General features: G+C 44.0%; 1 protein-coding gene across 1 annotated transcript in view; it reads left to right on the top strand.

Moving 5' to 3' along the window:
* Positions 1-1017: 1017 nt before the first annotated feature.
* The window catches only part of Piwil2 (piwi like RNA-mediated gene silencing 2), a 55843-nt gene continuing 29284 nt past the window's right edge, over positions 1018-27576 (top strand). Inside the window, exons 1-10 of the mRNA XM_051160797.1 lie at positions 1018-1147; positions 3699-3935; positions 6823-6910; positions 7186-7324; positions 8619-8825; positions 9526-9636; positions 23655-23772; positions 24788-24912; positions 26431-26511; positions 26787-26900. Coding sequence (XP_051016754.1) covers positions 3744-3935; positions 6823-6910; positions 7186-7324; positions 8619-8825; positions 9526-9636; positions 23655-23772; positions 24788-24912; positions 26431-26511; positions 26787-26900 — 1175 coding nt within the window. The 5' untranslated portion in view covers positions 1018-1147; positions 3699-3743. The remainder of the gene's footprint in view (positions 1148-3698; positions 3936-6822; positions 6911-7185; positions 7325-8618; positions 8826-9525; positions 9637-23654; positions 23773-24787; positions 24913-26430; positions 26512-26786; positions 26901-27576) is intronic.

Below are 27576 nucleotides of genomic sequence, written 5' to 3'. Positions count from 1 at the left end.
GCTGACGTTTCTAAATATTTTCCATCTTAGCCTCCAATGAACACTAAGATTGGATTTTTTTGTTGTTGTTGTTGTTTTCAAGCCGGGTTTCTCTGTGTAGCCCTGGCTGTCCTGGACTCACTTTGTAGACCAGGCTGGCCTCATTCTCACAGAGGTCCGCCTGCCTCTGCATCCCAGAGTGCTGGGATTAAAGGTGTGCTCCACCGCACCTGGCTAAATTTAGGTTTTTCCTTGGATGAAATAGTACTCATGATGTACAGATTACCTGGAAGCTACTGAAAAGCTAAGGAACCCAACCTACAACCTTTGTAATGAAAGTTGCTGCTTGCTTCAGGTCACAGTCAAGGATGCTCAAAGAACTATTGTCGTCATACACCCGAAGACTCTCTTTTCCATAAGCTACTGTTTTAAATATGCAATGAGTGTTTGCTTGTTTTCAAGACAGGGCTTCTCTGTGTAGCCTTGGCTGTCCTAGACTCAGTTTGAAGACCAGACTGGCCTCGAAGTCACAGATATCTGCCTGCCTCTACCGTCCTCAGTGTTGGGATCACAGGTGTGCGTCATCATGCAATGTGTGACGCTTTCACTCAAGCTTTGGTCAGTGTTCCAAAAAGGATAGGGAGCTGGGACTTCATTAGGGTTGGAGAACAGTTTCATTTCTTCCCCCCAGGGTGGTAGCTTTGTTGCGCCCCTCAGTCCTGGGCAAGACAAGTGTTCCACCACTGAGCTACAGCCCCGCTATCAAACTTTGGTATTTAATGCTCACGTGTTACGGTCTTTATGCTTGGAAGACAGCGCAGGTGACCATCGACAATGAATGTATTAGCTAAACTCGTTTACAGGAGGAGCCCACTGAAAGGGATTTTAGGATAACCCTCTGCCCCGCAAAACACTTTAAAATCACTCCCGTAATTTCTAGCACGGGGTTGAGAGCAACCTCCACATAGCTGGACTACATGAAAGGGCGAGCCAATGAGGTAATGGAATCTTATGAGCGGCATGTTGTTTGGCCAATGGGCTGAGTCCCTGGACTAGGGAGGCCCGGAAGTCAGGACTTGGAGCACGTGGTTCGTTCCAAGTGGCGGGTCGGGTGGTGAAGGTGGTGTTCTGCCAAAGCAGCTTCAGGTTCCTGACGACTCGAGGCCAGGTGAGAGAACGAAACTCAGATGTGGACAGTAGGAGGGTTAAGTGCGCCCTGGGGTGGGCTTGACGGGCATTTGTCCGGGCTTCTGGTGGTGGTGGTGAGCTGGGAGCTCCCAGCCAGGGCCCTCCCACCCTGTTGGGCTATCTCCTACCCCACGCCCCTCCCCCACAACGCAGAGGTGGCGTGTGGGTGGGGCGGGGTGGACTGGAATTCGTTATTCCAGGCCGCGTGTGTGTCGGAGGAACGGAGGAACGCAGGGCCTGGAATAGGAGGGAAAAGAGGTGGCTCGAGGAGGGAGGGCACTTTCTTGGGGGGTTCAGCGCCGCAAGACCCAAAAAGAAATCTGGGCAAGACTTTTAGCTGGCCATAATCCAGTTGGTGGCAAGGTACTTGGCTGTCGTGGACCTTGGGTGGCAATTTGCTTTGAAGGACTTGGCCTCAGGTTAGGCCTGAGGCCTAGTGCCCCAGCCCAAAGGGCATCCGTGGAGAACTGGAGAAGATAGGCCTGGCCTGGGACCCTTCACTGGCAAATGTTAGAACTAAGTCGGGGAGGAAACCTACTTGAGGGAAGGGCCTACCGGAGGAGGGGGGCCAACCTGTGATCATAGGAGGGTAAAAAAGGATTACAGAGGCCTGCGCTATAGTATCGCTTCCTATGTACCAGTTAGGCGGCAACTGACTTCTAGAGTCTTCGGTAAGGCTAGGGTGGGGTGACCCCCCCCCCCCAAAGCAAGCAGTTCTAGCATATGAGGAATTGCACGTCCGTCTTCTTTCTATTTGAGGTTGGATTTCTCCTTAGCCAACAGTGCAGGCAGGTTTACAAAAGTTCAGAAAAGATTCCTGGGTTTGGCATGTAACTCAGTGATCGAGTGCATGCCTAACATACATAAGAGCTTGGATTTGATGCCCAGCACAAGAGGGAAAAAAGGAAGAAAGAAAAAAAGATTGTTCAGGGATCAGGACCGAGTCAGGACAATGAGAGAAACCCTTTGTAGAGTGAGTCTTGAAATCTGTTAATTAGAAAGTGATTTTGAAGAAGCCTGATGGATCATAGATTTGAGATAGGCTTGGGGGCTCACCCCTAGTTAGCTGGGGGAGGGAAGAAATTAAATGGAACCTGTGAGAGCCATCAAAGGACAGAGGCTTTGTACCCTGGAGACCTTAGCTCTGCCCGTATTTGTAAAAAACCGGATTAAGACCCAGGCTCCGTGGTGCATACCTATAATCCCAGCACTCAGGGAGGCAGAGGCAGGCAGATCTGTGAGTTCTCAAGTGAGTCCAGGACAGCCAAGGCTACACAGAGAAACCCTGTCTCTTAAAACAAACAACAACAACAACAAACCTGGATAAAGATTCAGAAAAGCAACTAAACCCAACAGAGTAGAGCTAAGTTATAGATTAAGGGGGAAAAAACATATAGGAGAAAACAAAGCAAAAACCATGTTTGTTGACAGGACAATTTTATGGTATGGAGGAGGTGTTAAGTATAACTTTTCGCCCCCATACGCAAAAACAACTGTTCCCTTCTACAATACGTGGTTAAAGGTACTTTGATGGACATTTCCCAGAGAGGCTGTGTAGGTGGAGAAGCTCAAAGAGGGCTTTGGCTAGAGGAGGGTGCTCAGAATGTTCTTACCTGAAATATGGTCCTTAATGGGGCATGGGAGCTTATTCCTATAAATCCAGCACACAGGAAGATTGCAAGTTCAAAGGCTTGCCTGAGCTGCATAGCAAGACCTTTTCTTAGTATAGGCCTGGCTGTCCTGGAATACTTTCTGTAGACCAGGCTGGCCTTGAACTCACAGAGATCTGCCTGCCTCTGCTTCCTGGGATCAAACTTGTGCACCACCACTGGCAATGATTTTATTTTTTAAAGAAACTATTGAAATGAATCTGTTATGAAATACTGGTCCTGTCACTGATCTGACTTGGCCAATGAATCTCCTCTACTTTGTGTATCTGTTTTAAAAGAAGAAAAAGGCAAACTGAGGATTTTAAGGTTTTAAAAAGTTAATTCCTTGAGAATTTCACCCCTTATGTGTTATGGTCATACACATTCCCTTCCTAAACTCGGACCCATCCCTTCCCTACCGGTCCAACTTTGTAACTTTAAAAAAAAAAACACCCATCAAATCTCATAAGTGCTGCCCATATATACTCCTGCATGTGTGGCCTTTCCCTGGAGTGTGGTCACTTTGCTAGAGGATGCACTGATAAAGGAAACTGAGTCCCCTCTCCAGCTATGAGTTGCCAATAGTTTCATGCCTACGGGTGGGACTTCATGCCCACCTCCTTCTCCATGCTGGGAGTTGGTATGGCTTGAGCATTAACCGTCCACCTTCTGATGACAAGTAAGTCACACTGCACAAGATGAAAGAGCCTGTCACTAGACAGGACCTAGGCCCTAGGGCTCTTCTGCTTAATGGACATAGTGTTAAACTGACTCCTGATGACTCATCACATCCATAGATTTTAATACATCTCTCACCTCTCATCAGAAAACTGTCTATTTACAGTAGATGGTGAATCTTTAATGATTTGAAAATGCTGGCAGGTAATCAACCAGAACCGAATCAACAACCATTTCTGCAGCCTCTCAATGGATCCTGTCCGGCCGTTGTTCAGGGGGCCTACTCCTGTCCACCCATCTCAATGTGTTCGGATGCCAGGCTGTTGGCCACAAGCTCCTAGACCTTTGGACCCAGGCTGGGGTAGAGCAGGACCTGCAGGCAGAGGCCTTGTGTTTAGGAAGCCAGAGGAATCCAGCCCACAACTCCAGCTGGTACAAAAGGTAAGACAGGGATTAGCAAACGGGGTGCTTTCTATAGAATCCAGGGCTGTTATTTTTATATTTTGTTTGTTTTGACAAGTAGTTGCATTTTTTGGTCGTGCAATTCAAGTCCTAGAGAAAGTGCCTCGAAATAAACACTAGATGGACTTGGGTCAGTGCTTAAGGGTGGTGTCTAGCCTCAGTCCTCCATCTACTCATTTCTCCATTTTCCATCCTTTGATATATAGTTGAGGGATTTAAACACAGCCTTTTGCTGCTTCTGAGTGTTCAGATTTTACTCTGATTAGCTCTATAGTACTGACAACAACTCCTGCCTCTATTCAGTTTGCTCCTTCCAAAAATTCCTTGAAAATAAAGAGAACCCTCATTGGTGCTCCTGTAGTGTGAATGTGTTTAGTCTCCCAGTTAGAAGTGATTTTAAGAACAGTACTCATCTATAGTTCATATTTCAAGGATAAAGGCTACAGAGACATAGTGACATCATGGTTTTTAAAAAATTATCTTATATGCTTTTGTGTTTTGACTGTATGTGTGTCTGTGGGTGTCAGATCTTGGAGTTACAGACAGTTGTGAGCTGCCGTGTGGGTGCTGGGAATTGGACCTGGATCCCCTGGAAGAGCAGTCAGTGCTCTTAACTGCTGAGCCATCTCTCCAGCCCCCAAATTATAATTATTCTAAGAGGAGTTGAAAGTGATAGGTACAAGGTTTTATAAGAAAACTGACACAATGTTTTATGTTTAGTCAAATGAAATGCTTTGGTTTGTATGTAGTAGCTTTTATTCGCCTAGCAGTTCTAATTGGCGTAACAGCAAGCTTTCAGAACTACCACAGCAGCACAGTTGCAGGGTTCACTGGATATTGTTTAAGAGAAAAAAAAAAACCTACAAAATGGGACAGAGGATGCAGCTCAGTTGGTATGGTGCCTGCTTTGCATGCATGGAACCTAGGATTTGATCCCCAGTACCACACAAACCAGGTGCAGATGCACAAATCTGTAATCCCAGCACTGTGAGATGAGACAGGAGGATCAGAAGTTCAGCATTCATCTTTGACCATATAGCAAGTTTGAGACCAGCTTGTTTAAAAACCAAAACAAAACCCTAAACTTCTGATATCCTTAAATAATCTTTCTTTCTTGCCATAAACTTGATTAACTAATGTTCCTGTTACCTTTCACCTTGGCTGTGTAGGGAATAAACTTGGAAACAGGCTGGGGAGACGACTCAGTGGGCAAAGTACTTGCTGTGTGAACATAAGGACCGAGGTTTGAGTCTCCAGCACCCATGTAAAGGCTGGGCACAGCGACCCTCATCTGTAACCCCGTGTCTAATCCCATCACTCCTACAGGGTTCTGGGAAGTGGAGATGGGAGAATCCACAGATGCTCGCAGGCCAGCTAGCCTGGTGTATGCACTAGCCAACAAGCAGCACGAGACTGGTCTCAAAGAAGGTGGAAGACAGGGCCTGTTCGTGAGGTTGCCTTCCAGCTTGCATATACCCACTGTGGCATACATGCCCACAGTCACACTAATACACACACAAAAAAGAAAAGAATTAAAAAAAAATTTAAACTTAAATAGATTTACATTTAATAATAAAAACCAACCCCCCCCCAAAAAAAAATGGGGACTGAAGAGATAGCCAGCAGTTAAACACACTTGCTGCTCTTAACACCCACATGCTGGTTTATAAGTCTGCGAATCCACTGCCAGGGGATCTGATGCCGCCTTCTGGTCTCCACAGGAACCAAGCACACAGACAGTACACACACATTTATGCAGGCAAAACCAGTCATACATATAAAATAAAAATAAATAAATCTTGTAAAAATATAAGTAACTAGGTGTGGTGGAGCACACCTTTAATCCTAGCACTTAGGAGGCAGAAACAGGTGGATTTCTGTGAGTTTGAGGTCAGCCAAGGCTACGTAGTGAGATCTTATTTCAAATATATAAATAAATAATAAAACCTGGAAAAACAGACAACTATTTTGTGGTATTTTATTATACTGTACATCAATTCATAGAATAATAATAATAATAACTATTATTATTATTATTATTAGTTGTTGAGGTGTTGAGGCAGGCTTTCTCTGTATAGCTTTGGCTGTCCTGTGAACTCACTGTGATGACCAGGCTTGAAACTCACAGAAATCCACCTACCTTTTTCTCCTGAGTGCTAGGATTAAAGGTATGTGCCCCCAAACCTAGCCATAGACTTCTTAAAAAGTATATTTCCTATTTTTGTGTGTTTGGGCATTTTGCCTGCATATATGTCTGTGCACCACATGCATGCCTGGTGCTAAGGAGGCACAAAAGGGCATTGGGGTCCCCTGGTGCCACATGGTGCTGGGAATTGAACCTAGATCTTCTGGAAGAGCAACTACTGCTCTTAACTGTTCCTTAAATTCATGGGGTTTTTAGTCCAATGACATTTGCTTTAAAGTCTAATAAGACATGATAATAAGTATTGAAAAAATAATGAAGTGTTTTATCCATTTAAAAAATTTTTATTACCTTTGCATTTATTTTGCATGTATATGCATGATATGTGTGTGTTTGTAGCTGTATTTTGTGTGTGTGTGTGTGTGTGTGTGTGTGTGTGTGTGTGTGTGTGTGTGTGTGTACATGCCACAGAGTGCATGTGAAGGACAGGGAACAACTTGTGAGAGTAGTTCTCTCCTTCCACCATGTGGGTTCTGGGGGTTGAACTCAGGTTCTGCAGTTTGGCAACAGGCACTCTGCCTCTCAGCAGCTGATACCCCTTATTCTTGTAACACTGATGGGATTTAGAGAAAGCGATTTTTTTTTCTTTTTTACTTAGAAAGCCATTGTTTCTAGGGTTCTAATCTATTTCTTAGGATAACCTTAATACTTACCTTTCTCTAGGAGTCTGTGGGTTTGGTGTCCATGTTCCGTGGCATGGGCCTTGACACAACAATCCGGACCCCTTCAAAACGAGAAGTGCCTCCTTTAGGTATGTGGAAGTCAGCTGGAAGTATGGAGGCTCGTGTGTCTCGTGTTATGAAGGCATGTGTGTTTGCTTGGTTCTTATGTTATGGAAGCATGTGTGTTTGCTTGGTTCTTATGTTATGGAGGCATGTGTGGTTTCTTGGTTTTCATATTACGGAGGCATGTGTGGTTGCTTGGCTTTTGTGTCCACATGGTTTGTCTTTAGAAACCTAACTGCAACATACTAACATCACAGTGACAGCTGAGGTTTGAGTAACAGCCGAGGTTTGGCTCTTGCAGGCAGAGGCGTCCTAGGTCGAGGCTTGTCTGCTAATATGGTCCTCAAGGACAGAGAAGAACCCCGTTCCTCTTTGCCTGATCCTTTGGTGCTGGCAGCAGGGGATAGCAAGCTGGCAGAGGCTTCTGTTGGTTGGAGTAGGTGGGTAAAGTTACTTTGTCCTGTAACCTCAAGTGCCAGATGCTGTGAAAGGCTCTGGAACAGGTGTGTTACCTTCCAAGATGGCCATCCATGGTGGTGTTTACCAGGAATCGTTGGTGGCTGCTCACCCAGGCCATCATTAGGAAGGGAGAGTAGTTCCCAGTAGGTATCTCACAGCTTCCTTTGACTCTTCACAAGGTGACGGAAGATAGGAGTCACCTTCCCTTCAATTCTGTCTAGGAAGATGGCTCTGAGAAAGGGCCTGCTAAGAGTGCCTAGTGAGTGAGCCATTATTTTAAGAGAAGCCTGAGGCTGAGCCTGGGCCCCTTTGGGTACCCCTCCAAGAAAAGAACGGTAAGTAATGGCTGCAAACAGCAGCCTCCATGGGGGGGGGGGGTGTACCTTGTTGCCAACATGGTTGTCCTAAAGGACCTGGAGACAGTCTTCTGGAGGCTGTTCATGTCTGGCTAGTTTGCATGGTGCCTTTGGGAAGCCCCAGGGCAGTGGCCAGGGTTCACACTATCAGGTAATCGTGATCATCCACACCAAGCTGCAGAATAAGAAACATGTCATTGAGGCCCCGTGTAGAGCCAGGTTCAAGTTCCCCATACCTCACAGAAGATCCATGCTTCACTAAGTTAAATGTAGATGAATTTGAAGGCACGGTAGCTGAGAAGTGGCTTATCTTGGATGGCTATGGGATTAAATACACCCCAGTAGTGATCCCCTGAGCAAATGACAGGCTCTGCACTCCAGACCTCCATGGAGGTTCCACCAAATCATGTTCAGTAATAAATTTCATGTCTAGTTTTTTTGTTTTGTTTTGTTTTTTGGGGTTTTGGTTTTTGGTTTTTTGAGACAGAGTTTCTCCATGTTATCTTGGCTGTCCTGGAGTTGGCTTTGTAGACCAGGCTGGCCTCAAACTCACAGTGATCTGCCAGCTTCTGCCTCCCGAGTGCTGGGATTAAAGGCATACCGACCAACTTTCATGTATAGTTTTTGTTTTTGTTTTTTTAAGATTTATTTATTAATTACATATACAGTGTTCTGCCTGCTTGTACACCTGCAGGCCAGAAGAGGGCACCAGATTCCTTTGTAGATGGTTGTGAGCCATCATGTGGTTGCTGGGAATTGAACTCAGGACCTTTGGAAGAGCAGGCAGTGATCTTAATATCTGAGCCATCTTTCCAGCCCTCAAGTCTAGTTTTTAAAAATAAGAGGAATTGTTCACTTAAGGGGATGGTCTAGATGTAATGTAGACTAGAAGGGCCCTGATTTGCCTTTCTTGTTTCAGAATGCTGGGAAGAGGCAGTTCTGATGTCTCTTTGTTACCACTGGGAAGAGCAGCCAGTAGGATAGGCAGAGGAATAGACAAACCTCCCAGTGCCTTTGGTCTGACTGCCCGGGATCCCCCACGGCTTCCACAGCCTCCAACTCTGTCTCCAACCTCACTGCACTCTGCAGATCCTCCTCCAGTCCTGACTATGGAACGAAAGGAAAAGTGAGTTAAGAGCGCCCTCTGCTCTGAAGGAGGGGTATGGCAAGGAAGGGGGACCCTGTACCCTGCTCTTGAGCTGCCAGGTAGAAATGTGGACACTGTTCTGGGAGTCTGCGTTCTTATGGGGTGCTAGGGGCTGGAGGGCGTTTTGCCATTTGACAAAGGGGGGTAGATGAAGAGATTCCTGAAGAAGTGCAGTGGGTTTAAGGATGACTATAAAACAGTGGGTGTTCTCAGTGAGCAGACTCTTGGCTTGTTCCTTCCCTTCCATATTCAGATTGACAGCTCTTGTCATGGTGAAGATAATGAAGTCACCTAGGAGGAATATTAACAACACTTTGCCTCTCTCCTTGGAATGAATTCTTTGTTTTTAGGTAGCTGGCCTTGTTTATTGTAGTGCTATTTGTAGGGCCGCCCAGATGACTTTGCTGTGTGGTTACATGTGGTTGTGTTAGAACATATTGACTCCCAGTTTGTGTATCAGTAAGTTAGTTGGGACATTTTTTCCAGTCTTTTTCTTGATGGGGGCTGCTTAGATGGTTATTAGGATATATAATGTGGGGGTGTGTATGTTTTACTGTAGTCCCAGCTGGCCTTGACTCCTGAGCTCGAGGGATCTTCTGCCTTAGCCTCCAGAGTAGATGGGACTAAGCTGTATATTATCATGCCGGCTTGTGCTCGCCTCACCCCTTTCTTTCCCCAGAGAGCTTTTAGTCAAGCAAGGATCAAAAGGAACACCTCAATCTTTGGGACTGAACCTCATCAAAATCCAGTGTCATAATGAAGCAGTTTATCAGTATCACGTGACTTTCAGGTGAGTACAGCTCTTTTTCTTCCTTGTGCACTTCCTAGAGGACAGGGATGCTCTGGATCCCTGAAATTAACTCAGTACTGCTCTAAACTACTCCAGACTCCTCATGCAATTAGCCTGCGCTCAAGGTTCTGGGAGGATGTCCAAAGGCAGTATTCAGGCTCATGGTATGAAGCTAGAAATGGATTTAGTGTTGAAGTAATGGACCGGAAGCTCAGGGCCCGTGCTTGGCATGGGCTCCTCCCATGATCTGTATGTACTGATGCTTGAACTCAGGGCTTCACACATGCAAGGCAAATGTTCCACTACTGAGCAAAACCCCAGCACCCTTCCATGACCACTTGACTCATCTTTTATAATTTTTTATTCCTTTTCTTAAACTCCTACCACTTGTATAAGATCCATAACTCACAAAGCCTGGATTCTCCTATATACATACCATGGTTATTGACAGTTCATGTCTCTCCAACGACAGTCCATAAACTAAAGAGTGTGGAGATGGCGAGATGGCTCAGTGCTTAGGAGCATATGCTGCTCTTGCAAAGGAGCCAAGTTTGGTTCCCAGCACCCTTTTTGGGCAGCTCACAACCAGCTATAAATCCAGCTCTAGGTGAATCTAATACCATACCTGAACGTAGGTACATGTACATACAAATGGTTAAAAGTAATAGAAACAAATCTTAAAAAACAAACAAAGCCAGGTGCAATGATGCATGCCTGTAATCCCAGCACTCAGGAAGGCAGAGGCAGGTGAATCTCTGTGAGTTCGAGGCCAGCATAGTCTATAAAGCAAATCCAAGATAGCCAAGACTACACAGAGAAACTCTGTCTTGAAAAAAACAAAGCTGAGCGTGGTGGTGCACGCCTTTAATCCCAGCACCTGGGAGGCAAGAGGCAGGCAGATCTCTGAGTTTGAGGCCAGCCTGGTCTACAAAGTGAGTCCAGGAGAGCCTGCACGGCTGTTACACACAGAGAAACCCTGTCTTGAAAAAACAAAACAAAACAAGCCCCCCCCCAAAAGAAAAAAAAAAAAAACAGAAAGAAAGAAAGGAAAAGAAAAACTTGGTTTGAAATTAAAAAAAAAAACCAAACTTTAATTTTATAGCAACATTTTAGGATTTTTCCTACCTTTTAGCATAAGGGTTCAGAGTAGTTTATGTTCTCTCTATACGATCATAGGAAAGCCTTTCTCTAGAGGTCATTGGCTGGAATCATAAAAACAAATGTTTTGAACTACATTTGAAGACAATGTGAAGATGGAAATTTGCACTTTTCTGACACTATAAATTGAGCAGAACATAAGGTTTGCTGTGTGTACCCATTGTGATACTAACGAACATATTTAATACATCATTTACTTGTGGTGAGAGCATGTAACGTCCCCTTTAACAGGATATCACAAATTATGGTTGCATGCTTTGACTGCTGTAGGAATACCCACTCAAGCTCACTCTCTGTGTTGCAGCACTGCTGCATTGATGGACGTTCCCACTCCTCATCTCCCCTCTCCCCACTTAAAGTTATTTTTATAAAACTGTGTTTGTTTCTCACTTTCTCTCTTAACCTGGTTATCACCCAAATAATTGAGACTCTATTATTTGTTTAACAAGCTTCATGGCATAATAACCGAGCTGTTACTACTCCATTCTTTTTTTTTTTTTTAATATTTTATTTAGTTTTAATCTATGTGCATTGGTATGAAAGTGTCAGATCTTGGAGTTACAGACAGTTGTGAGCTGCCATGTGGGTGCTGGGAATTGAACCTGGGTCCTTTGGAAGAGTAGGTAGTGCTCTTAATCACTGAGTCATCTCTCCAGCCCCTACTACTCCATTCTTAACCCTCTACGCTAGTCTGGCTTCCTCCCAGGATAAATCCCAGAGATACTTGTACTTTATGGCTTCCCCTGATCAGCTCAATCCCCTGATGTCTCCTGCACCTCTGCCCATGGCCCCATCCCTACTTTCTCCTCTAACTCCTCCTCCCCTGGTGGGCAAGAAGTCCAGCCCTAGTCTTTCCCTACTCACAGATGATCTGTAAATGGCTTTAGTGGCATATCAAGGGACAGTTGGGGAGCAGTGTTTACACCACATTGAGATTGGAGAGTCTCAGAAGAAAGATTGCAACCAGATATGGGGGATACAGAAATCAGCATTTGAGTTACACAGTAACCTTATGCTTACATCTCCCCATTTAGTCTAATAAAAGGCTCTTTCTCTTACAATAACAAACTATATGTAATATAACAATTAGGAAAATTATTAGGTAAGATTTACATGTCTATTTGGCACCTTTGGATAAAGCATTTTACTATCGATTTCTATCATCCTAAAATAAGTTTAACAGTGAGACTATAACTATCTAGTCTTCAACTGCATCAGATACTTAAGAAGGAATAAATATTATATAAATACGTAGGAAGTACAGGCAAGCAGCGTCCAAAAGTATAGAAACGATAGAGATATTTAGCTGCCTGGAAAGTCCCCCAAACTTTCTCTATAACATTGGAACATCATCTTCAAACTTCTGGCTCAGAATATCTGACAGACTTTACTGTGAAGCAGGAATTATGAAGGACTGGCCTACCTTGTCCTTGCAAAGCTTGGCAATCAACTTCCCTGTGCCCATTTTGTCTTTGTTTTTGTTTTTGTTTTTTGAGACAGGCTTTCTCTGTATAGCCTTGGCTGTTCTGGACTCACTTTGTAGACCAGGCTGGCCTTGAACTCACCCATTTTGTCTTGTTTGGACAGTGTCCTGTCTGCATTTGACTCAAGAGCATTTTCTCATCCAGTGGCTAGCATGCCACATATAAAGCCTTTTGTGCTCTTGAAGTAGAAGCAGACCTGTCTCATTGTCAAAAAGGCCTTAAATTAATAAAATCTTTAAAAGCCATAATCTGTAGATCTCTGAGGTTTTTGAAGACCATATGTCTATCTAATCTAAATTGTTTTGTTTCTAGCTATTTTTTACCTGTCAATCTAGGAAACATTTTTTGTAATTAACTAAACTAGTATCTAAGATGATTATGAGCTTCATTGTCTGACTGCTAATACGTATTTCTGAATTATCCTAAACAGTTGGTAATAGCAGCTTTCGAAAGGACTAGAATTTAACATTGCAGTGTTAAGAATTATATAGGTACAATACCTTATCATATTGTAACAAAATATAATCTTAAAGCTATATCCATATACAAGATTTATACCAATGTAAGATTTTTGGCTTATTAATGTTCTTTGGTCCAAAAGTAGATTCAATAATCTACCTTTTACTTATTATTCCTATAATCAACCCGTTTAAAACGATAACAAACATCTATCACCCATAGATGACTGAAAACCATCTGCCCCCTCTTGGGAATGGGAGTGTATTTTTCTTAAATTGTTTCCTGCTGATTTGGGATATAGCTTTTCTTTTTGAGGGGCTCAAGAATACTGGGTTATTATCTATCTTAAGAAAGATAGCTGTAACTTTAGCTGTCTAATCTCTGCATGCTGAGAAAGTTCGGAGCTTAACTAAGTTCTGACAGGAACAGTCTGATGTTGGATGATCTAGCTGGCTGTTTTGAAATTGCCACAGATGCAGACTTGAGGAAACAGGTTTTGAGGCCATCTCTGAGGTAGGATCACCTGGGCTACTTGTCTTTTTTTTGTGTCTAGTCCTCTTGCTCTGCAAAAATATATAAATCTTCCAAGGTATTATACATTTTTGTATTAATATATGTATGGCATATGCATTGAGCATAGTTCAGTTAAAGATGATTCTCTGTGGCTGAACTGTGGTGGCCCACGCCTTTAAATCCCAGCACTCAAGAGGCAGAGGCAGGTGGATTACTGTGAGTTTGAGGCCAGCCTGGTCTAAAAGCAAGTCCAGGTCTACCCCATCTTGAAAAACAAAAACAACAACAAAATTCTCTGCTCTTTCTTTGAGCAGGTAAGGTATTTGTTTTTCTGTATAAATTAGTTTGGACTATAAAACCAAACTGAAAATAAATTTTTATCTATGCCATTTAAAAGAGTGACGTGATAAGTCCTGAGGAATTTGTAGAAGATTTATTGGCCACGCATAGCCGAAGTCCTGGCTGAAGACAGTATCAGAGCTGTTCCCATGTGGAGAGATCACAGATTATAGTATCTGTCCTGTTTGGTCTTCCTGATCTTTTTCTTTCTGTCTGCAGCCAAGAACTTCAGGCGGTCTCCCCTGTCAAATCTGATTTCCAACAGTTTGGGTAGAACACAGCTTTTTGCTTCCTGTTAAGACAAGAGCATATTCTCCCCAATGCAACATATTTCCTGTCTTCCATTTTGGAATTAGGGCCTTTATATCCTGATCTAATTCAGCAGTCCTTTCTAAAGTCCAGTGTATCTTAGCAGGTGTGCTACTTGTCCTATTTAAAAATTTTAACATCAATAAATCATTATTTAATCTATTTAGGGGAGATATTACATTCCTTTTTTGTTTTATTGCTACCTTTTAAGAATTATTGTTATATCTTGTCATAATTGTGTGAACTATAGGATTATAAGTTATATCTGTAACAGACTTCATGTCATAATGTCTACAGAACTGTTGTCTGCCAGTGTTGTCTTCCCGAGCACACCCTGAAGCACCATCAATCTGATTGACAGAGGCATCTCCAAGACAGTCACCCTCTCTAATAAACGCATAACCTTAGAATCATGCTCTCCAGAATTTAAGGCAAAAAAAAAAAAAAAAAAAAAGCCCATTGGAATTGTGAATATAAACCTATAGCGTGGCACACACATTTCAGCTCTCTCATCCCTGTAAAACGAAGCGTACAAGCCATTGTCTGGCCCTGATCTAAGGCAGCACCAAACAGCGTCTGCATCTCTACTTTATCATGCACACCTTCATCCAGTAATTGAACCTTGACAGTGCACATAGACCATCCAGTCTGACCATGTTGGCCTGTAGCTGAGGCCTTGCTACCCAGTACCTCAGCAGACTGCCATTCTGTGATTTCCTCAAGCCTTTGTGGACTTTCCTCACCTGGAACTACCTCTTTTGGTGTTATTACAAGTTCCAGATTAAATTTCTCAGAAGGTTCCCAATTTTGATTCAAAGAATTTTCCAACTTCTGTTCTATGGCCTTTAATTTAGCATCTGATTTCTCAGTCTCCTCTTTCTCCTAGTCTGTCTTATCCTGATCTCTCCCAAAGAGGATACACAAAACTGTAATCACCGAAAAAATTATTTGTGTGCTGAGAGAAACAAACAAATGGGATCCAGAAGCACTGTGTCACTCTGTCGTCCTCCATTCTCAACACAGAAAGTAATCTTCTTTTATCTCAAAACCCCTCCCTTAGGACTTTACTTTCTTAGACCCAGCTTCCCTTCTAGACAGTTCAGTTGCTTGAGGCTTCTCTGTCTGGGGGTCCTACTTCCTGGGACAGGCTTTCTGTCTCCCTCAAAGGATCTGACCCCTCCCCCACTCTGGGACGTTACTGGGTCCACAAGTGTTTGCTCCTCTGGCCTGCATGAGTCAGGCCAGCTTTAGCTTCCTGCCTTGGCTAGGAAAGTCTTGCTTTCTCTCTCTTAAACTGACTGCTTCTGCTTTGCCTCTCTGGGGTTTGTTTCAGCTTTTGTTTTCCTGCAGCCAACAGGAGGGCTTGCTGTACCTGGGGCAGTTGGTGGGACGTGTTTAATTAGGAAGCTGTGAGCTCCTGCCTTAGAATCTGTGGTTGTTCTTTTAGTGAATAGAGCTAAGAAACTGTTTTCTGTTTAAGTTTAGACTCTATGTAAGTTATTGCTATATTAGTGTAAGTTCTGCCCTACTTGGTATGCTAAAATGTTAGTTATCTTTTTTAAATTGTGTTTGTTTCTCAGTATCTATATTATGCCTCATGTGTCCCTGCACACCAGAAGAGGGCACCAGATCACATTATAGATGGTTATGAGCTACCATGTGGTTGCTGGGAATTGAACTCAGGACCTTTGGAAGAACAGCCAGTGCTCTTAACCTCTGAGCCATATCTGCAATCCTCTCAGTTTCTCTCTTAAGCTGGCTATCACTCAAATAATTGAGACTCTATTATATTATTTTAACAAGCTCCATGGCACAAGAACTGAGCAGCTACTACTCCATTCTTAACCCTCTACGCTAGTCTGGCTTCCTCTCAGAATAAATCCCAGAGATACTTGCACTTTATGGCTTTCCCTGATCAGCTGAATCCCTTCATCTCTTCTGGACGGACCTCTGCCTGTGGCTCAATCTCTTCTTTTTCTTCTTCTAACTTCTCCTCCCCTAGTGGGCAGGAAGTTCAGCCCACCCTATTCTCTCCCCTGCTCACAGATTGTCTGTAAGCCGCTTTATTGGCATATCAGGATACAGTTGGGGAGCAGTATTTACACAATATTGAGACAGATTCTCAGGACAAGGATTGCAACCAGATATGGGGGAGGGGAAGCACAGAGTGTAGCGTTTGAATTACACAATAACCTTATGTGTACACCCACCATTATCCTATTCTGTTTGAGTTGTTTTAAAGATTCCACCTACACATGAGACCTTTTACAAATATTTTAAATTATGTGTATTTGTATCTGTGTGTGGGCATATGCATGCAGGTACACAAGGAGGCCAGAGATGTCAGATCCACCTGGAGCTTGAGTGACAGGCAGCTGTGGGCCATTGGAAGTAGTTCTAGGAACAGAGTTCTGCAAGAGCAATATATGTTCCTTTTAGAGTTTTCTGTTGTTATTGTTGTTTGGTTGTTTTGTTTTTGTTTTTTGATACAGGGTTTTCTGTGTAACCTTGGCTGTTGTGGAACTCTCTCTGTAAACCAGATTAGCCTCAAGAGATTTGCCTGCCTCTGCCTCCTGAGTGCTGGGATTAAAGGAGTGCGCCGCCACCGCCTGGCTGTTCTTAATCACTGGCTTATTTCACTTAGGATAATGTCCTCTAGGGTTATCCATACTGCAAATGACAGAGTTCATTTTTACAACTGCAGAAGTGGGGTATTGGCACATCCTGGTAATCCCAGCATTTGGAGGCCAAAGCAGAATTGTCTTGCATTCAAGGCCAGTTTGGCTACATAGTGAGTTCCTGGCTAGCTTGAGCTACAGAGTGAGATCTTGTCTCGTATGTATGTATGTATGTGTGTATATTTGATACATAGATCATAACCAGTCAGCGTGTTAAGAATTAAGTGATAATAGAGATCTTGGTTCTAAATAGGTCAATTGTATCATTTCCACCGAGCCTCCCATGACCATATGGAAGAGGGAATGGCGAGAAGGGAAGAGCCCATGTGTGCTACTTAAGAAACAAGACAATCTGGGCAGGGTGGCGCATGCACTCAGGAGGCAGAGGCAGGCGGATCTCTGTGACTTTGAGGCCAGCCTGGTCTACAAAGAGAGTTCTTGGACAGCCAAGGCTCAAAAAAAAAAAAAAAAAAAGAAAGAGAAAAGAAAAAAACCAAAGCAAAACAAAACAAAAAACCTTGTAAATATGACATGGCCATTGCATTCATGAATTCATTGCAGGGTGGTCATCCTTCAGAGCAACACAGGATTGGGCCTGGTAACATTTTATCATGGGTGGAGGAGGGGCTGATGAGGCCCTGTCTCTGCTGTGAGACAGTGGTAGCTGATGGTCATTGGGGAAAGGGTATATATAATTTTTTTCACTGGTGTAGTCATGGAAAAGTTGCCCATATTCCAGTAAGTAACTTCATGCAAACAATGCCATGAAACTCAGTGCGTCATATACAAAGACATGAAAGTAGGGGCTAGAGAGATGGCTCCACAGTTAAAAGCACTGGCTGCTCTTTGAGAGGACCCAGGTTCAATTCCTTGCACCCACATGTTGGCTCACAACCATCTATAACTCTAGTTTCAGAGCATCTGACATGCTTTTCTGGCTTCCATGGGCATCAGACACATACATTATGCATAGACACACATGTACAGACACACATAATAAAAATAAAATAAATTAAACATGGAAGTGGGAGAGGGAGCTTATTTTTTAAATAGGATTTAAGAAAATCTTATTTGTTTTTGTTTGTTTGGTTTTTGGATTATGATTTTTTTTAAAGCGTTCATACAATTTTTTTGTTTATCCCTCTCTCATGCAATACATCCCAACCACAGCTTCCCCTCCTTTTGGCTCTGTTTTTTAACAATTAGACTTTATTATACAACCCAGCTATCCTACGCAAGAGTGAAAAAAGGTTAAAGGGAAGTAAGAGTAAACCTTACAGTGTCTGCTCCACGGGACGAGTCCCGTCACGGGACGAGTCCCTAGGTGTCTCTGGCCTGCGCGCTGGTCCTTTCTCTGATGCACATGCGCTCCTGCTCCGAACCTGTGCCTTCTCCATCCCTCTCCCCAGTGATGTTTGATTAGAAACACAGTCACCTGGCTGGAGTCTCCGGTCCATTTCCTGAATTCTGGACTCAGGAGGATTCCTCCCAGTCTTCAGTACTGTTCATCTCAGTGGGGTGTGGGTGGTGTTTCCAAGCCGCAGAGCCTGAGGCAAGACCCACCTATACTGCCTTCACCTGGGATATTGTCTACAATCCTGCCACACCCTCCCTCTTCTCCTTCCAGTCTCCCCCCCCCCCCCACCTCCCCTCTTCCTCAGATCCACTGCCTCCCACATCCCCATCTCTCCCCAGAGAAGAACAGGCCTCCCAGGGACACCAACCAAACATGGCACAATAAGATACAATAAGATCAGGTACAAACCCTCATATCAAGGCTGGGAGAGGCAACCCAGTAGGATGAGAAGAGTCCCAAGAGCAGGCCAAAGAGTCAGAGACAGCCCCACTCCTCCCACTGTCAGGAGTCCCATAAAAACCCCAACTCTACATGTATGCAGAGGACCTAGCGCAGACCCACGCAGGCTCTGCTTCTGTCACTTCAGTCTCGGTGAGCCCCCATGAGCCCTGCTTAGTTGATTCCAAGGGCTGTGCTCTCCTTGACCCCTCTGGCTCCCACAATTCCTTTTCCCTCCTTCTGCAGGGTTCCCCAAGCTCTAAGAGGAGGGACCTGATGGAGACCTCCAACCTAGGCTCTCTCTCTGCCTATTATTTGGCTGTGAGTCTCTGCATCTGCTCCCACAGCTGCTAGATGAAGGCCCTGTGATGGTGGCTGGGCTAGACACTGGTCTATGAGTATAGCAGGACACTAGGAATCATTTCATTGCTTTTTCTTTGTTTTTAAAAATTATTTGTTTTTGCCAGTCATGTTTGGTTCTGCCCTAGGTCTCTGGGCTGTCCAGCCTCCAGTTCCTGGTCATCCAGGCAATGTTAGGCATGGGCTCCTTCATGTGGTGTGGGCCTCAAATTAGACTAGTCATTGGTTGGTCAGTCCCATGAGTTCTGTGCCACCATTGCCCAGTACATCTTGCAGGCAAGAGATTGTAGGTTGAAGGTTTTGTGGCTGGGCTGGTGTCCCAGTTCCACCACTGGAAGCCTTTCCTGTTACAGGCTCTGTATCTTCCATTACTAGGAGTCACTGCTAGGGAGTTTCCACTACAGTACATTTCTAGTTCATCCCTCCACCATCTTCTCCAATTCCAGTCTTCTCTCCCTATATTCTCTTCCTCCATCCATCCCCACCCCATCTGATACCTCCTATCCCCATTCCCATCCCCCACCCCCAGTCCAACCACAAATCTCTTTCTTCTTCCCAGGGAGATCCATGCATTCTCCCTTAGAGTCCTCCTTGTTACTTAGCCTCTCTGCGTGTGTGAGTTATAGCATGATTATTTATTTAACACCTAATACTCACTTCTGAGTGGGTATATACCATGTTTTTCTTTCTGGATCTGGGTTACCTCACACAGGATGATTTTTTTCTAGTACCATCCATTTGCCTGCAAATTTCATGATGCCATTTTTTAAACTGCAGAGTAATTCTCCATTGTGTAAACCCACCACATTTCTTTATTCACTCTTCAGTTGAGAGCCGCCTAGGTTGTTTCCAGTTTCTGTCTACTATGAGCAAAGCTGCTGTGAATAAAGTTCAGCAAGTGATGCTGTGGCAGGATGTAGTGTCCTCTGGGATATGCCCGAGTGGTACAGCTGGGTCTTGAGGTAGATCAATTCCCAATTTTTGAGGAACTGCCGTATTGATTGCCATAGTGGTTGTACAAGTTTACACTCTCGCCAGCCATGGAGGAGTGTTCCGCTTGCTCCACATCCTTATGAACATGAGCTTCCACTTGTGTTACTGATCTTAGCCATTCTTCAAGGTGTAAGAGGGAATCTCAGAGTGGCCTACCTGGACTTCTAGAAGGAGACCACCACAGCCTCTGGTTGAGCAGGGTGTCTCTGCCCAAGTTCAGGAGGGAGCTGCGCCTCCTCTTCCTCCTTCTCCTCTTCTTCCTCCTTCTCTTCCTCCTAAGATTGTATTTATTTTATGTGTATCAGTGCTCTGTCTGCATATACCCCTGAATGCTATAAGAGGGCATCAGATCTCAGTGTAGATGGTTGTGAGCCACCATGTGGTTGCTGGGAATTGAACTCAGGACCTCTGGAAGAACAGACAGTGCTCTTAGCCACTGAGCCATCTCTCCAGTCCCAGGAGGGGAACTTCTTAGGAAGAAGAACTGATTCTATCTGGGGAGGGAGAAGGTATGAGAGACAGCACTGGGGTGAAAACTACTAAAATTCATTATATACATGCACAGAACTTTTAAAAGAATAATAAAAGCTATGCTGAAGAACTCTTGTGTAGTTCATATTTCCTATATCCACTTGCTGATGAATATGTCTTGGCTATTGTGAATTTGCTAAGGTAAATCTAGGTATATGTGTAGATGTTTCTTTGAAATAATTGATTGTAGATATTTTAGGTCTATATCCATAAGTGGGATTACTGGGTCATACATATTTTTAGGTTTTTATATGACATGTATTTGTAAGTGTTCATATGTCCACACATGTGAAGCCCAGAAAACATTAGGCCAGACTGGCTGGCTAGCAGGCCCCAGAGATCCTCCTGCCTGTGGGACTACAAGGTTATGCTATGGCGGCCTGAGAGATGGTTCAGTGGTTAAACACACTTGCCGTTCTTCCAGAGGAACTGAGTTCAATTCCCAACATCTCCATCATGGCTCCAATCCTAAGGTATCAGATATCCTCTTCTGGCCTCCGCAAGTACACATGTGGTACATAGACATCATGCTCTGAATTCCTACATGGGTTCTGGGGCTGAACGCAGGTCCTTGTGCTTGCAAGGAAAAAAGTTTACCAATTAATACATTTCCTTGTTTTCAGTTTTTTGAAGAGCTTCCATGCTTTTTTCTAAAATGACTCCACTATGAAATGGGAATTTCTGAAGGACAGCTACTAGATGATGGTATGGTAGAAGAGGAAAAGGTGGACTGGAAAGAGAGAAGAAAGTGATGGTTAGGGGGAAAGGACACAGAAGAATTGTGACGATCAAAGATGGCCACAAGTTATCTGAATTGCTTCAGTGTACCCTTGGTGGTTGTGGGAGTTACAGGGAGAAATGCCCAAGATTAAATGAACTAGGCAGGGCTGGAAAGATGGCTCAGAGGTTAAGAGCACTGTCCTGAGTTCAATTCCTAGCAACCACATGATGGTTCACAACCATCTTTAATGTGATCTAATGCCCTCCTCTGGCCTGCAAGTGTACATGCAGACAACATTATACATAATAAGTATATTTTTTAAAAAGGAACTAGGGAGAACATAGGCCATGAGGAATAGCCTGTCAGCTTACCACTCATTTTAAAACCCACGAAGAAGAATGATAAAGAAAGCAGAAAGAGCCGGGCGTGGTGGCCACGCCTCTAATTCCAGCACTCGGGAGGCAGAGGCAGGTGGATCACTGTGAGTTTGAGGCCAGTCTGGTCTACGGAGCTAGTCCAAGACAGCCAAGGCCACACAGAGAAGCCTTGTCTCAAAAAACCAAAAAACAAACAAAAACAAAAACAAAAACCACCACCACCACCACAAAGAAGGCAGCAAGATTTTGTACCAGGGAGCTGGGCAGTGGTGGCTCACTCCTTCAGTCCCGGCATTCATGAGGCAGCAGCAGCCTGGTCTACAAAGCAAATTCCAGGACACCCAGGGTAGTTACACACTGAAACCTTGTCTCCAAAACCGATTTCCTACCAGGGATAGAGGAACAGCAGAGTTCACATCTGATGGAAAGGGAAGCGGGCAGAGAAAACAACCAAGTGCAGTCCCAGGAAGCAGGCCTAGTATGGACCATCGGGGAGGGCTGGACCCTGTTTTGAAAAACAAAAAACAAACAAAAAAGTGTGCCTCTGAAGACTCAGAGTGAGAATTGGTGGAGCACAATCAGTCCCAGGTCAGGGCTGGACCATAGTTTCGCCATGAAATTTTATTGGAACTTTGCTAAACTCATGGGTTTCCATGCTGTGTCTGTTTTTGTGTCTTGACAACAGAGATGCAAGATCCTATGGTCATGTAAAGCCTTAGATACTTATAATGTGGCCTGGGCTCTTGCACAGTGTTCTGATCACCTGCTCTGAAGCCTAGGATATACATGACAAGTAAAGCTAGCTGTCTAGAATTATGGGCTGGGCTTATTTGTTTTTGCCTTCCCTGAAGATCTCTCTCTGTTGTTCAGAGAGGCCACCTCAGCTTCTCATATAGCTGAATTTCAGGCGTACACTTTAAGCCTGGTAAATTATGTACATTTTCTTTTTTTCCCTTTTTAAAAATTGTATTAATTCATATCACATCTCGATTGTTAGCCCTTCCCCTGTTTCCTCCCATTCTTCCCTCCCTCCCACTTCCCTCCTTCTCCCCTCCCCTATGTCTGTGATTGAGGGAGACCTCCTCCCCCTATATATGCTCTTAGAATATCGAGTCTCTTCTTGGTAACTTGCTATCCTTCCTCTGAGTGCTGCCAGGCCTCCCCATCCAGGGGACATGGTCAGAAAAGGGGCACCAGAGTTTGTGTGAGAGTCAGATCTCACTCTCCACTCAACGGTGGAGAATATCCTGTTCGTCGGCTAGGTCCTGGTAGGGGTTCGAAGCTTACTGCCTATAATCTCCTTGGCTGGGGCTTGGAACTTAACAGAGAATTCTCAACAGAGGACTATCAAATGGCCGAGAAACACTTAAAGAAATGCTCGTCCTCGTTAGTCATCAGAGAAATGCAAATCAAAACGACACTTAGGCCCATCAGAATGGCTAAGATCAAAAACTCAAATGACACCACATGTTGGCGTGGATGTGGAGAAAGAGGAACACTCCTTCATTGCTGGTGGGAATGCAAACTAGTACAACCACTTTGGAAAGCTACCTGGCGCTTTCTCAGAAAAATGGGAATAGGGCTTCCTCAAGACCCAGCTATCCCACTCCTTGGAATATACCCAGAAAATGCCCTACCACACAACAGGGACATATGCTCAACCATGTTCATAGCTGCTTTATACATAATAGCCAGAACATGGAAACAGCTTAAGTGTCCCTCAGTAGAAGAATGGACTAAGAAACTGTGGTACATTTACACTATGGAATACTACTCAGCTATTAAAAACAAGGAATTCCCGAAATTTGTGGACAAATTGATTGATCTAGAAATTATCATAATGAGTAAGTTCACCCAGAAGCAAAAAGAGACAAATGGTATATACTCACTTATATCAAAACACTAGTCCAAGGGATACGTACCATGACAAACTTTACTTACCAAAAAAGTGGGTCAGAAGAAAGGACATCCTATTGAGACTTTAGGCAAGAGTAGCATGGAAGAATGGGGAAATAGTAGGCCCCACAGGGTCCTGGAAACCTACAATAAGAACTTTATAACAGGCAGATCTGGGTCCTGGGGTCCTCCTCAAATTATGTACATTTTCTAATGTGTTTCTACTCAAGCAGGCATACTTGAGTCATTGTCTCTTTACTCAGCTGTGTAATTATAAATATGACCACTAGGTGGAGTGCAGGTACAAAAAACCTGCTTCTCCAAGTACTATGTTTTTTTGCACAGTTGTCATAAAGATTGCTTTTTGAGTCAAATTGAGCTAAAATCCTCTTTGTTACTTTGCAGCCCCAACGTGGAGTGCAAAAGCATGAGGTTTGGCATGCTGAAGGACCACCAGTCTGTCACTGGAACTGTCACTGCTTTCGATGGCTCTATTCTCTATCTTCCTGTTAAGCTTCAGCAAGTGAGACCCTCTGGAGACTGGGGTGTGGGGAAAACTCCTGCGTGCTCTGATGGTTTGAGTGCTCTTTCTAGACAATTTGATTTGAACCTTCCCATTTTTATACAGAAGGCAGATTTCTGCAGAACACAGCAGAAATTTCCCTCTTAAGTTTAAGAAATGCCTCCTCACGGCAATGGAGTGGTAGACAGTGTTTGGGCTCTATGACAATTGCTCAGAATGTCCACTTCAGGGCCTGGAGAGATAGCTCAGCAGTGAGGAACACTTGATTCTCCTGCAGAGACCCAGTTTCCTTTCCTAGCGCCCCTGCTGAGTGGCTTTCGGCCATCGCCTCCAGTTCCAGGGGATCCAACGCCCTCTTCTGGCCTTCCTGGGCTCCTGCATATACATGCTGCACATGTACATGTACATAAAGGCAATTTAAAAATCAAGTTTTAATTTTATGGGCTGGGCGTGGTGGCGCACGCCTTTAATCCCAGTACTTGGGAGGCAGAGACATGTGGATTGTTGTGAGTTTGAGGCCAGTCTGATCTACAAAGTGAGTCCAGGATAGTCAAGGCTATACAGAGAAACCCTGTCTTGAAAAACAAACAAACAAACAAAATATATATATGTATATATATATATGTATATATATATATGTATATATGTATATATATGTATATATATGTATATATATATATTTGTTATTGTCATACTGGTTTTGCCAACCCAAGGTAATGGGAAAGTAGAAGCCACATTTTGGATTCTAGAACTCTTGAGTTAGGGTTAAGGCTTTGTAGCTTTGTCATTTTTTTCTTCTTCCTCTCCTTTTTTTGGGGGGGGGGTTGTTTTATTTCATTTTGTTTTTCAAGACAGGGTTTCTCTGTGTAGCCTTAGCTGTCCTGAACAGGCTTTGTAGACCAGGCTGGCCTCCACTCACAGAAATCTACCTGCCTCTGCCTCCCGAGCGCTAGGATTACAGGAGTGTGCCACTGCACCTGTCAGTCAGTCATTTCTTGTTCATTGTGTTTGTTAGGTTGTTGAGTTAAAAAGCCAGAGGAAAACTGATGATGCCGAGATAAGCATCAAGATTCAGCTCACGAAGATCCTTGAGCCGAGTTCTGACTTGTGCATTCCCTTCTACAATGTGGTCTTCAGGCGGTAAGGAGCCGCTGCGGCCTTGTGCCTTTAACTCACCATGCCAGGAAGTATAGATGGTGTCACACACAGTGTCTCTGTCTCTGGGTGGGCTTGGAAGTTCTTAATGAGTGATCTTATTATCAACTCACTCAAAAATGATCTCTCAGGCTTGAAAGATGGCTCAGAGGTTTAGAGCACTGACTGTTCTTCCAGAGATCCTGTGTACATGGTGGCTCACAGCCATCTGCAAGGTGATCTGATGCCCTCTTCTGACATGTAGGTGTACATGCAGGCAGAGCACTGTATACATAATAGATTTAAAAAAAAAGATCTCTCAGCTGAGGTGGTGCAAGCCTTTAATCCCAGCACTCAGGGAGGCAGAGTCAGGTGGATCTCTGTGAATTCAAAGCCAGTGTGGTCTGCAAAGCAAGTCCAGGACAGCCAAGGCTACACAGAGATACCCTGTCTTGGAAAAAAAAAGATCTCTCCCTGGATAGGGCAGGTTTGATACCTAAAATTAGGTGTATGGATAGCTAAGCAGGAAATGGATTCCTTTGGATTAGTTTGAGATTTTTTAGACCAGATGTTTGTTTTTGAGACAGGATTTTGTGTACCTCAGGCTAGTCTCAAATTTGATACGTAGCCGAGAATCGCCTATCCTGACCCTCCTGCATCAGCTTCAGTAATGCTGGGGTTACAGGCGTGAGCAACCACACTCAGCCGAGACAGATGTCAGTATGGTTTCCTCAATAGCATTGTGGGGGGGCTCCTCAGAGAACAAGTATATTTGGTAGGGGATACTTTCTAGGCTTAAATATTTTTTAAATATATTTTATTAATTTATTCATATTATATCTCAATTGTTATCCCATCCCTTATACCCTCCCATTCCTCCCCCCTCCCGCTTTCCCCTTACTCCCCTCCCCTATGACTGTGACTGAGGGGGACCTCCTCCCCCTGTGTATGCTCATAGGGTATCAAGTCTCTTCTTGGTAGTCTAGGCTTAAACATATTATACATATCTTATAATTATTTATCTTCTTTAGAGAGGCTCTCAGTTTTGCACAGGTGTTAATCCCAAAGTACCTCTCACTCAATGAACTAGGGCCTAAGGAGAGCTGCTGGAACAAACACGGTCCCCTTGAGGGCCTCTTCGCAGATTTGGAAACTTTTACTTGCGTTCTCTTTAGTTCATGGTGGGTGGTCGGTAATGTAATTCGGCTGGGAAATAGCTATGGGTTCGGCGAGCTGCATACAGAGAGCCTTCAGCCATTTGTACGTGTTCCAGATGCATGCCTTCCTAGCTTTACTTTTCTATAGCAAGATTGTTCTAAACATAGGCCACATTATGCAAAGAACAGGAGCTTTTCTGTACCTTCAGTCCTGCAGAGGAAGCCATAGCTAAAACTGGAGGAACTTTTGGATAACTTTTCTATTAGGCTTGGGGTGCAGGGTGAGTGCTTGGCTAGCAAATATGGGGCTCTGGTCCAACCTGGCACAGAGAAGGAGAAAGGAAATTCACCCCACCGTTTGTTTCAGGGTAATGAAACTTTTGGATATGAAGCTTGTGGGGAGAAACTTCTATGACCCTACAAGCGCCATGGTACTACAGCAACACAGGTTGGTGGGTTTTGTCTTCTTCACTTTTGAATGCTCTGGAAAGAGAAATTTCATTTTAGGACAAAAACTTAAATAATATTTTATGGTAGTAAGTACAATTTATCAATTAATTTATTTTGTTTATTTATCTTTTTAGCAAATTTGTATTGATACTGATTTGGTTCCATTTTTCCCTTAGGGTTTCCTCATTATTATCAGGAAGGGCAGTATCTATTGTGTCAAATGGGGCATGGAATTCTGTGACCCTGATGCTCTTAGAACACCTTTCTCTGCAGATTGCAGATCTGGCCCGGCTACGCAGCCAGCATCCGGAGGACAGATGGAGGTCTCTTCCTGCTCGCTGATGTCTCTCATAAGGTCATTCGGAATGACTCTGTGCTGGATGTCATGTGAGTGAATGGTGGGATCCACCTTTAACGTAATGAAGATTTTCTGAAGTTCAGAAATGAGTAGTCAGAGGACAGGCTGGTCTCTGTTCTGTGGGTTTTTTTTTTTTTTTTTAAGGATTTATTTATTTATTTATTATTTATACAGTATTCTGCCTGCACGTGAGCCTGTACCCCAGAAGAGGGCACCAGATCTCATTGTAGATGGTTGTGAGCCACCATGTGGTTACTGGGAATTGAACTCAGGACCTTTGGAAGAACAGACAGTGCTCTTAACCTCTGAGCTATCTCTCCAGCCCCCTCTGTGGGGATTTTTAATCATAAAATGTATTATAAGAGGCTGGCATGGTGACTCTGCCTAGGGCTAAGGCAAAAGAATCAGCTCAAGTTCAAGCCTGGCCCGTGTAGCCGTCGATCTGTAACCTGGGGCCTTCCTCCCCACACCCCAGCTCCCAGAAACGACTCTGAGACGTTATTATTTATGAATAAACACTTGGCCAGAAGCTTTGGTTTGTTCCCTGACTAGCTCATCACTTAAATTATACGTTTATTCTATTTTATGTGTGCCAAATAGCTGGTTACCTCTCCTCAGTTTCAGTATCTCGGTCACAGGCCTGGGTGAATCTTCCCACCTCTCATTCTATCCCAGAATTCATCTTTCTTGTTGGAATGCCCACCT

This window comes from Acomys russatus, chromosome 18, assembly GCF_903995435.1.
Source record: "Acomys russatus chromosome 18, mAcoRus1.1, whole genome shotgun sequence".
In the NCBI taxonomy this organism is placed as follows: domain Eukaryota; kingdom Metazoa; phylum Chordata; class Mammalia; order Rodentia; family Muridae; genus Acomys; species Acomys russatus.
Note: the sequence above shows the minus strand (reverse complement) of the source record. Positions and strands in the feature narration are given on the sequence as shown.